The sequence below is a fragment of the Morchella importuna genome (assembly GCF_003444635.1).
Source record: "Morchella importuna strain M04M26 chromosome Unknown Morimp01GS008, whole genome shotgun sequence".
NCBI lineage: Eukaryota > Fungi > Ascomycota > Pezizomycetes > Pezizales > Morchellaceae > Morchella > Morchella importuna.
In genome coordinates, this window is record NW_025763405.1 from 503,542 (window position 1) to 515,817 (window position 12,276).

A 12,276-nucleotide genomic window follows, 5' to 3' on the forward strand; every position below is an offset into this window, starting at 1 on the left:
TATTGAGCTATTATCGATAAGGAATAGGCGGGTACAAGCTGTTTCTCCTAACTCGCAGGAGATCCTATTTTTTTCCTGCTGCAGAATCGATTTGGCGGTATGACTCAACCACAACAAAAAACAAAAGTATCAACAACCAGCACCGACCTACCTTGACAAAAAGAGATGCATCTGAAAAATGATAAGAAGAAACGACATCGGCAGGATTTGAACCTACGCTCGCGAACGAAACAGATTTCTAATCTGTCGCCTTAACCACTCGGCCACGATGTCTTGGTACAAGGATGGCATTGGCCATTTAAAAGCGTCAGGGTAGATGTTGCTGGGATCAAGGAGTCGGAGGAGATGGTGGTGTCCGGGATTTTGGCGGTTGTGGGATGGCGCGGTGGAGCGCGGGAGTGGAGAGATGGAGTCGAGCGCGGTAAGGGAGTGGAGTATAGCACTTGAGCAGTGTCGCATGGAGGACTTTGTGGGCTATATATTGGCCGGGGTTTTTCTGGGTTTTCCGAGGCAAAGACGGCAGAGTAAAGAGAGCGCCGTATCGATATCGTTGAAATACTAATGCGCCCGGAAGTATTCGAGCGATATGCATCGGAATATGAAGAGACAGAGGAAGGCCGGATGAACCAATCTTGGATGCTCATTAAATCGATCATTGACAAGAAATTTACCAAGCCGGAAGATCCGGATCTAAAATCCCTAAACTTTTGGCTGCGCAAGTCGCGCATTTCGTAGGAAGCCTTGGACTGATTAGCTGCATCAGCTAGACGTCTTGTCGGTGAGCGTTTGCGTGTTCAATCTTCCGCCGGCTGGAACCTGTTTTGCGCGTGTGTCTTAGGTCGCTACCGCTCGCAGGAGGACAGAAGCGCGTCCGCTGAAGAATAATGGTGGCGCCTTAATTGCAGCAGCACAGGGGTTCGCGGAGCGACGTTGCCCGAGTGTGGTATACGTGGTGACGGTGGCGTTTATTAATGTCGCTGGTGTCGGGGAAGAGCCCATGTAGAGAAGTAGCTCACAGGAAGTGCATTTTTCTGACTCGTTATTGGTAATCATACTTTCCTTGTGGGCAGGTTTTTCATTTCGAACTCTTGATACCCCCCTCGCTCAGACTCTCGCGGGTGCGGTGGGAGGAGGTCGATATCAAGATTCTCCCCCGCTTGTCGGCGTTACCCCCTCTCAAAGCGACTGCCTATCTGGACGTCCTGCATCCCCTCTAAGGGGGCCCGTGCTGCTCTACTTTCGTGACGTTTGTAAAAGGAACCGCTATTGCATACCATACTAAATTGTGGACTTGGCGCGTATTTGTATGGTATGCAATAGTGGTTCCTTTTACCAACGTCACGAAAATACGAGTAGTGGGAACCAGACATCCCTGAGGTGGGTCCGGCTGCGGAGGGAGTGAGGCAAGGGATTTGGCTGGGGTGGTGGTATCTGTCTCAAGCTGTCCTCGGGCGGACATACTTTAGCCCCCATCCCCGCAATATGCCTCTCTCTCCTTTTACCATCACATCGATTTTCTGCACCACCACCACCTTGAACACCAATCGACAAAGAACGCCCGCAATGACCGACAGGAAGCCCACCGCCGGTGCAGAGATTGAAGTTGATAATGTACGTCTTCCTGCCTCCTTTCTGTCCGGAGTGCGGTTGGATTGGTTATTTTCAGGAATGATTTCCTATCGAAACGTTTCTGGTCTCACAAACCCAATGCTACTGAGGATATCCTGTGGGGCTTTCCTCACCCCTTGGACTCGGTTAACACATGGTTTGCAGAATTACCAACGTCCTGACTACTCCGCGACTGACACCGAAGACACCGCTTCGTACGCCTTACCCCAAAACAGATAACCAATCCCTTGATCCAGATTTGCTAACCCCCCGCCGCATAGACAATACTCCACCGCATCCCTCACTTCATCTGTCTACGCCTATCGCTACGAGAACGGCCGCCGCTACCATGCCTTCCGCGATGGTGTCTACAACCTGCCCAACGACGAGACGGAGCAAGACCGCCTCGACATCTACCACCACATCATATGCATGTTCCACGCTAGGCACAACAAGTCCACAGACTCGAATCTACTGCTCTTCTGCCCCGTAACGGAGAACCCGCAGAAGATTTTGGATCTCGGCACCGGGACGGGCATCTGGGCGATCGATGCGGGGGAGAAGTGGCCGAGCGCGGAGGTGATTGGAACCGATTTAAGCCCGATACAGCCGAGATGGGTCCCGCCGAATGTGATGTTTCAGGTGGATGATGCAGAGAGTGAGTGGACATGGGGGGAGGAGGTGTTCGATATTATACATATCAGGCATTTAAGTGGTTCGATTAGAGACTGGGATGGCTTGATACAGCAGTGCTATAGGTATGCTAATTCTCGGAATGTCGCCCGGTAGTTGGAAGTAAGGTGGGGAAGGAGGTGGGGCGGGGGGCGGGTTTACGTGTTAAAGTGGAATATCGCTCCGAGGGCTGGCTAGGGGTGAGAAGTGTTTTTTTTGGGGGGGGATATCAATCTTGGACTATGATCACTTTGGGCATAGAGTTTTATATTGAGACTCTGTAGGAATTCTCGGGAATTGATGTCCACCCCTGGAGCCTTCTCGCTCTCTATCTACCATGCCGGAGGCGGATGCGGAGGTTTATGTCTGGACGGTCATTGACACTACATACAGGGCACTGAAACCCGGCGGCTGGCTCGACCTCTGCGAATTCCCTATGGAATTCTACAGTGACGACAAGACTCTCGAGGGCAGCGAAATGGACCGCTGGTACAAGCTCGTCCAAAAGGGCACCGAAAAGACCGGTACCGCACCTTCCACACTCCCCCCCACACACACACATCAAAAAAAAATGTGGCGCACAAATCCTAACCCCGTTATATTAGATCAACGTTTCACCCCCTCCGCCCTCCCAACAATAATGGCCACCACCGGCTTCACTGACCTGCGCATCAAGCTCGAAAAGCAGCCCATCGGCACATGGCCCAAAGACCCGTTCCAGAAGAAGCTCGGCGCCTACTCGCAGATGCTGAGCGAGAGCGGCTTTGAGGCGCTGGGGATCGCGATATTTACGAGGGTGCTGGGGATGAGCGAGGAGGAGTGTAGGAAGATTATCGATGACTGTGTGGAGGAGGTCAGGAGTGGGAAGGTCCATTCGTATATTGTACAGCATTTTATGTGTGGGAGGAAGCCGGAGGAGGATTAAATGTGCTGGGGGAAGTTGGAAAGGGGGAGTGGGGGACATGAGAGTGGGATGAATACATACTGGGATGGGTGTGATTGGGGTATATAGTCTTTTCTTTCTTTTTTTGTGCTAGCAATTGCACGATTGATGAGCTTCATATATAGCGGTAGGTAATAAGTGATGGAACACAGCGATACCTGTTTTGGTAAAACGCCACCAACATTTGCTGTTTGTACTCTCAGGGCGTTCCATCACTTATTACCTGTCGCTGTACATATGTGGTTTTAATTTTCTTGGAGTGTATTGTGTGATTTGGGGTTTACGTTTGTATCGATTGCGATAATCCCTTAGATCATAGGGATTTTGGATTGAATTCTGAAGATCTTAAAAATACAAACCCAAGGGGAGAGCGGTTTTATCAAACGCGGGGTGCCGTGTATCAGGGTTTGAGGGAAAACACCGGCAGTTTCGTGTTATATATATTCAAGAGAGAGAGAGAGAAAAAGATAGAGCAAGTACTGTGAAGTCGATAAACAAGCAAGCCAATAAATAAGTGGTATAAACTCTCTAGAATAACTCCCTCACCACTTGTGCGCCGATTCTTTCATAATCATTGTAGTCAAAGAAACCCTAACCCTATATTAACTATTAGCTTAGATTCATCAAGACGGCTAGAGAAAATGGTACATCGAGTGAGCGGTCGGGGGTATCATGTGAGTGAATGAGGGAAATTATTCCCGGGGAACATAATCTTTAAAAAGATGGCTTCCAGATCTTGTTGGGCTGGAGGTCGGTAGATCGTGGTGGTTCTTGCTGGAGGTGAAGGCGTGTTATTTGCTGAGAATAGTGAAGGCTGCGCCTGTTCGTCGTTTTAAATTTCCCATGGCCGCGCGCTAACTCTCTAGGAAAAAAATAGTTTAGACCAGGAAACTACGGTTCTCGAGACACCACTGCAGCTAGATGTGCGGTTATATTCCCGGGAAAGGACGAGACAAATACCAGCCATCAGCTGAGCTCTTGTCTCTATAATGATACCTGTATCTATAGATACAGAATTTTCCGCTGTCGAGTAACCATTGCAATTACCATAGCGGTTGATATGTACCTCTTAAGCTCTCTCCGCCACATGACCTGAATAGGACAGATCACGATGCATACGATGAGAACAATATTTGGCAATGAAAGAAAGATAAGATAAAAAAAATAATGGTCTTTCAGAGGAGGCTCAGGTGGCATTAGATACCGGATGTATTTCCGCTTGAGGTAGACTCCTAAACATATATGTGGGGAGATATAGTTGGTCTGCTGGATGGGGAATGCACGTGGCTCCTAAGCAGAGATAGTCCCCACCTCGATGATGCCACGGAAAGGAATATCGGGGAGCTAAAACAACGATTTCTGCAGAAAACCCCTGTAGAAGTGACATTGTGTTGCTAGGGGTTTATCGAATTGATTCCCCCCCTTGATCCAGCTTTTAGGTCTGTGTCCGTGGAGATACCCGGTTTTCTGCCTGGAGTGTTCTAGACTATCGCAACCCCAGAAGCCACCCGCACCAGCTTCTCCGTGGGACTATGACTGGTGGTATATTCCACCATGACTGCTCAATCATTCAATGTCATTTTTCTCTCTTGGCTATGCCCTTCCCTGGCCGATAAGAAGAGAGAGAGACGTATCGCAGATTTTGGTATCAACATCGGAACCGTATAGACCTGGGAAGTCTAATTGAGCATCTGGAACTATGTACGCTTATCTTAGACCCTTGCAATCGAATTCACCGTACTCTAGGTACCGACGCCATATGCTAATCATACAACCTCAATATAGATTCCACAGGAGATATAGTTGATAGGAGTTTTCCCTCTATCTTAAGCTTTACAAGAAATGCCTTGCTGTGTTACTGGATCGCCTGGTGGCGAACAACCCCTCCGTAGGATGTAATCATCACACCTCTGCACCCTGATTCCAGTGCAAGGTCATTCTTTTGAATTAACGCCAGCTACTGCTTACCTCACACTGTACGCCTGCTCCTCCTGGGCCGGTCCCGACGAATACCCGCCTGCGAAAAGGTTGTGCACCAGTGGCGGAGGAGCGGTCGGTAAAGGGCGTACCACCGAGTACAAATAGCCTGATATAGATTTATTAGAGGACTAAGTGCTCTAGTGCACAGAGGCGAACTCGATATCTATCTTGGCTTTCTGTTCGTAAAGTAATGGTCATCCACGAAGCTCAAGATCCGGGCATTTTGTTTCTTTTCCATCCGATTTGAGGTCGAACTATGCTTCGGTGATTTCCCCCCCGCGAGCGCTCGCAACCTCGGCCTGAGAGTTAAGTTGCTGAAAGGGAGAAGGTTTTTATACCTATGAAGGACGTGATTGGGCGTTTGCAAGGTCGAAGTACCCGCGCAAACGTTCGGGTGTGACCAGCGCCGCCAGTAGTCCGATTAGACTGCAGTCCGGTGGTAGTCGACTGTGCCAAGCCAAGGACAGTCCGCTGTTGCGACGGACTGCATGGACTGCATGGACTGCAGTCGACTGCGGTTTTCCAGCCAAGCCAGTCCGTCTAAAGTGAGGACGGACTGCAAGGACTGTGGACTGCATAACAGCCAAAATAGGTTTAGCTTAAAAACTTATCAGTATAATAAATGTAGAACTATAGACTCCGAGGGGTGTTAACAACAATCACTCTGGACTAGAAAACATCCATCATATAAGTCGATTTTTTTGTTACAAAATGTCTTTCACGGAAAACAACTCGCAAACGGGAGCTAGTTTAATCTACGAACCATCCATAGCTGATACAGCACAATCCGCCCATGATGAATTTGTCCATCCCAATGAGGGACGCGTCTCTAATGAGGGACGCGTCCCAGCAATGTTTCTACCTAAAGTCAAAGAACGAACTAGCTGGGTTTGGAAACATGGTTTACTATTTCAGGGACCTGACAAAAATGGGTTTCTTAGAGACCGTTGGCGATGCAAGTTATGTATGACTCACATAGGAACCACACTCTTTGCCCCCCATAAGTAAACGAGATTACTAAAACAAAAATATTTACCAGGTCCTAATCCCGAATCAGCAGCACACTATTCGGGTACAACAATCAAAAGTGCAATAAATCATTTGGTGAAAGTACATCATTTCCACAAAATGGTGAACAGCAATCAGATCTAGCCAGCTTAGGTTCCAGTTCTTTTGTACCTAGACTAAGCATATTGTCAAATCCTCCAACAAAAATTTTGTTCAACAACGACACGTTCAAGCAATTGTATATACGTTGGATTGTCACAAACAATATTCCCTTTCAGCAGGCGGTATCTCCCAGTTTATGGTTCTTATTAATGTATCTCTGTCCAGTGGTAAAAATATTCCATTCGCGAGTCTCGTGTTATAAATAAGTTAGTTGATAGTAAAATAGCAAGCGTCATATACGGAATTAGGAAAAGCAATGCCTAAAGCGTCAAGCACAGTCAGTAGCTGGGTACAAGACTCATTTTTGAAAAATAAAATCAGTATTAAGACGGTGTTAAATAATGCTGTTTCTTCGATTCACTTGAGTTTTGATCTTTGGACATCACCTAATAATATGTCCCTCCTTGCAATTGTTGGATATTGGTCTAACGAGGAAAGAAATTTTGTGTCATGGGCTATTGGGTCTCCGTCGACTTTTAGGCGCTCATAGTGGAGAAAATCAAGGTAGTATTGTGTTGTCGATTATCAAAGATTTTCAACTTGAAAAATCAATCGGGTACTTTACATTGGACAATGCAAGCAATAACGTAACAGCACTTCGATTTATACAAAAGCATATCAACAATCTCTACCAAAATATTCCCAAACAAGTTCCGGATACAACTTTGGTTAATAAATACCGCTATGTATGATGTTTTGGACATGTACTAAACCTCGTCGTAAAGGTATTTCTCTATGGGAAAAAATCTGTTCAACTGCTTTCCTCAGAAGAAAAAAAGAACGTTGAGAAAGAAAATTTGGATATGGAAAGATGGCGGAAAGTGGGCTCTTTGGGAAAACTCCGTAATATTACTGTCTGGATTCATGCTAGCCCATAAAGGAGAGAAGCCTTTTGCCAGTCAGTAAATACTATACTCGGCAATGCAACACAAGCACGGACATTGATTTTGAGAAATGTAACCCGTTGGACAGGCGACTATGATGGATTGGAAAGAGCATTGAAGCTTCGTCATGCTATTGATTTCCATGTCCACCAAATCATACGTGAAGCACCTATTGGGAAACCGATCGCAATTGAGAAAGATCAACTGAATTCAATGGATTGGGTTACACTCCAACAGGTGTTTGATTTTCTCAAACCATTCAGAGATGAAACTCTTATCTTAGAGAGTCACCGAACACAAGGATCTTTGTACAAAATATATCCATCATTAGAAGCTCTAAGCCGTCATATATCCCGTACTCAACAAAGTTTATCTTTGGAAACATTACAAATTCCTTTGGCCGCAGAAGCTTTGTCCCTCCCTTTACAACTCGCATCACAAAAACTCCATAAATATTATTCGCTAAATGAGCTTTCGCCGATTATTTGTGCATAGATCGTACTGCACCCTGATATGGACAATTTCTTTGACAACAAATCTGGATGGTGGAACCGGCCAGAATGGGGAAACAAAGCTCGAGATCTGGTGAAGAATTTGTGGGAAACATCCTATAAAGGCATCAAATTACATACGGAGTGCACGGTTACGGCTGAATCCCCCAAGCGAACATTGGACCAGAGTCATAGTTCTATCACTGATCTGAGTTTTAATTCTAACTCATTCGAAAGATTTCGCAGCTTTAAAAAGCCCCGAATCAGTTCAGAATCAATAGAAGACGAGCTTTCTCGTTACATGCATTGGGTATCACAAAATCGACATGAAGTTGGACAGCCGATAGCTTGGTGGATCAAAGCTCGTCCTCTATATCCAAAGCTTTCAATTCTTACTTTGGACGCATTTTCCACACCGGCAATGTCTGCTGAGTGTGAACGTGTTTTTAGCAGGTTCCTATTTCTCTAATTTGTTCTCTATATCATGCCTGATTGCTCTATAATTTACTAATAAATAAGTTTTTCTAGTGCAAAACAAAGTATCACAGATCGTCGGAATAAATTGGACGTAGGTATAATTGAAGCTGGAGAGTGCCAAAAATCTTGGGCACGAGCGGGTTTGATTTCTTTTGACGGGGCTGGAGATACGTCCGAATATCTCACGATTACTGAAAGAGATACTTTGACCCTCTCGAGGATGGGGACAGAATTACTAGACTGATTGTTTTTCATTATTTGCATTGATTTAGTATTCCCTTGATTCTGAGTACGATTTAAACAAATGGGATCCTGTTGAGTACTGCCTACTTGTTTTATATATATAGAATAGCATTGTCAGCATATTGGAGTAGTTATGTGTCTCGAAATTGAAAATTGAATTGTTGATGATTATATCATTAAGCATCATGAGAATTGCGTAGTTGCGTATGAAAAGAATCCTGTCGTTGAGAATCGTGAGAATTACATAATTGCTTATCATAATAATCGAGTTGTTGAGTATCATGAAAATCACGTTGTTGAGTAGTAATATAGTAATGTAGGAATCGTGTAATTAAATATAACGTCGTTAATCGTAATATCATTGAGTATAGTGCAGTTCAGTATCAAGTTGCCAGACGACTTATCGTTGAGTATCGCGTCACGGAGTACGCGTCACAGAGTACGCATCACAGAGTACGCGTTCAAACAGAATACGCGTTCATTGAAAACCGCTTCCTTGAAGATTTCATTAACAAAAATATATTGTTGTAAAGAAAAACACATCCACCAACAATAGAATACATTTTTGAAAATGTCGTGCGTTTCATTATACATAATTAATCTTGTTACCATAAGCTAGTAAAAACTCTTTACCCCTTTCTCTACTCACTTCCGATTCTCTTCTCTTCTCTTCCCCTCTCTTCTCTTCTCTTCCGCTCCCTGCTCTTCCCTTCTCTTCCACTGTAACGGGGGTCTATGGACGTAGGGACTATGGTGCCAAGGAATACAACCGAGGCAAGTACGTGGCAATAGGTATTCAAGACTATGGGCTATGGAGTGGCTCTACCTAGTATGACAACTAGTTGAACCCTATGACGAGGCGTAGAACAAAAGTAGTATTCGTGGAGTAAATACAAAGGTTCCGTGAAGAGAAGAGGAAAGGAAGGGAAACATCAAAAGGAACGAGACAACACCCCCTATATATCCAACTCCTAGTCTGTTGATGACTAATACCCCGCATAATGGAAACCGAAAGAACATAACAGAAACACCATTACAAATCATAGTTCAACTGCGCAATACCTCCTCTTCACAATCCAATCTATCGGCTTGGCCGAAATACAATATTGCCATTACATCCACTCCCTTCGCCTCTCTTCTATTCCTTCCTCTTTCCTGCTCCAAACAGCTACAACCATAACCGTCAACTACACCAGGGGACATATATTGTGTAAGGTTACCAATATATTATCCTGTACAAAATAATTTAGTGTATGAAGCCACCTCTATTTTATTTTCTTGTAGTGGAATATGGAGGAACAGTCTTATCACTTATTATTTCACTCAGCCGAAGCTCTTGTTCAGCTAGAACAACCTAATTCCAATGAGATTCCGGAACAGAGGAGAATTTTAAGGGACTGTTGGAAGTCACTCCAAACAATACCTACTCAACTTTCCAGGCTCAGCTACCCATTTCTATTTCAAAACTCCAGGCATTCACTCTCTACCACAAGTCCGCTTTTTAATGCCAGTGATCAAGATATTCTTCTCTCTGCTGCATCATATACACCCATTACCAAAAGCATAGCGATAAAATCATCTGATGGTGATGAAAATTTACTTATATTTTGGAAAAACACATTTGCTGTTCCATTCGGACCCACACTTGGAGATGCATTAGTCAACACACTCAATTCCGCTATCACTGAACTACAATCTGTTTATAAGCCTCCCAAACCGCCTGTTACGGACAAAAGACACAATGAAGGAATGAACTCGAAAAAATCCGCTTCTAACCCTACCATAGTGAATAAGCCTGGCGTTTGTGGGCTCTGGCATTTCGCTTGGTGGTTCGCTAAAGGTCAAAGCTGGTCAAAACCTCCGGTAATTTCAGCTCATCTAATTAATAGCGCATACAAGTAGGTACCGCTCTGTGGCTTTGCCTATATACTGTTGCTAACCAAATAGACGTCAACCATGCCTTAACTTCTTCAAAAAAATCGCCCCTATGCTACAAATAATTAGCTTGCTATACCAAATAGTAGATCCACAAGACAATTGGAGTGCGCTGTCGCGTGCTCGCGTTACTCGAGGCGGTACATGGGGTCAATTTACTACAAGCCGCCGCTTTCCGTTCCATGGTGTCGCGATTCTGCGCAATCTCAGAGTGAGACCTCATAGAGATGGAGGTGATAGAAAGGATGGCTATACTATGATGATGTGTGCTGGAAATTTTACAGGTGGATACTTGGTACTGCCTCAATTAGGAATCAAGGCTGACTTTAAGCCTGGTGATATCATCATGTTTAAAGCTGAATTGCTGGAACACTTCTTAAGTGACTTTGAAGGTTACAGAACTAGTATTGTGTTCTTCAATCATCAGAATATATGGGACTACACTAAGCTAGTCTAGTTCAATTATATACATAGAACCAATTCTGAACCGTTGATCATGAAGAAAACCCGTGAAAACTGCTCCAAAATGCCTGAAACCGCTCGGGGGGAGTGGCCCCGCATCCACCCGCGTTTCAGCCTAAGCGGGGGCGATTTAGGGGACACCCCTAAAGACCCCGTCCTCCCTTTCCGTTCCATTCCCACTCCCACCCGCATCCTCCACTGGCAGCCTGTCACCCTAACCCTGAGAACCCCGACCCATAGTCGACTGCAGTCCAACTTTGCTTGACTGCATAGGACGGCGGACTACGCCAGTCCTTCCAGTCAAGCGAATTCGGTCCAGGACTGGTCCGTTCGCGGCGTTGGGTGTGACGGACAAAGGCTTGGCACCAGGGTTAGGGGAATTACATGGCAATGATCTCATACCGCATTGGCTAATGAATATATATCAGCTCCTCTTGTTCTGGAGTTCCATTTTTGATGAACGATATCTGGCACATTATTGATCAAGGATTCGGGATCAAGACTGCGCGCGGAAGAGATAAAATATGCCCGTCCACTTGTGTATCGGGTATAGTAGAGACCACTTCTGAGTTTTAATTGAGCTTTACCACTGCGTGTACGGCTCTAAAATGCACATAAACGTATCCGTCCTTGTGTACGCCTCCAATACTCACTTTCTATATCACGCTTTGTCTAATTCTTGGAGTTCCTTCTACCCGGAGAAACGACTCCCGGCTATATAGTCCGGAATTCCAGGGCGTAAGGCGAACGATTCGCCACACTTCAGACGAAGCACTTGTAACTATTATAGGTGAAGATTGCGTCGGTCTTAATAATAATGTTGTTTTGCAACCTCGATACCTTTGGGAGGCATGAATGCCGGTATGAGTCCGGCGAGGCGCGAGAGCTAATTTTATTTCCCGAAACAGGAAAAGGACGCCAAGGCAGCCCGATACGCAACAGACGGTGCTCTAGCCTTTTCAACCAAGGAGGGAATGGTATTAGTAGGATCTTGTGATCGAATACGTTGCAGAGTGACGCTTGGAGCCCTAGGAAGGGACGCCCCGTACCATGTGCGCTTTGCCTTCCCCTCGAGAGGCGGTATAGAGAAAAGATGTGAAATATAGTCGTTTTAAGCTCTTTAGAATCTGCTGTGATGAGAGCTACGTCCTCAATACATGGGCCTGGTGGTTCATATTCTTGCTCGTATATAAGGAGCAAAACCCGGGGTGCTGTTGGAAGAAATTTCTAGAGTTAGAAGCGCTCGTTTTACGTATGGGATATCTTATTCATGTTACCAAAGATGAAAAATACCTCCTTTGAAGAATCAAATATATACCCGGGTAAGCACTAGATCGATCTCCGTTTGGGCGGAGTCGGGCCGCTGCGTGTGGCGGGGGGGGGGGGGGGGGGATGATTTTTGTATATCATA

General features: G+C 45.4%; 1 protein-coding gene across 1 annotated transcript; it reads left to right on the plus strand.

The window, feature by feature from the left end:
• Positions 1–1,563: 1,563 nt before the first annotated feature.
• On the plus strand, positions 1,564–3,205 carry LAJ45_03653 (uncharacterized protein; the record flags this gene model as incomplete). Its single annotated transcript, XM_046113238.1, has 5 exons — positions 1,564–1,611; positions 1,774–1,823; positions 1,890–2,366; positions 2,674–2,804; positions 2,886–3,205. 5 exons carry the CDS (start codon positions 1,564–1,566, stop codon positions 3,203–3,205), a joined length of 1,026 nt encoding a protein of 341 aa, XP_045973531.1.
• Between the last annotated feature and the right edge of the window lie 9,071 nt (positions 3,206–12,276).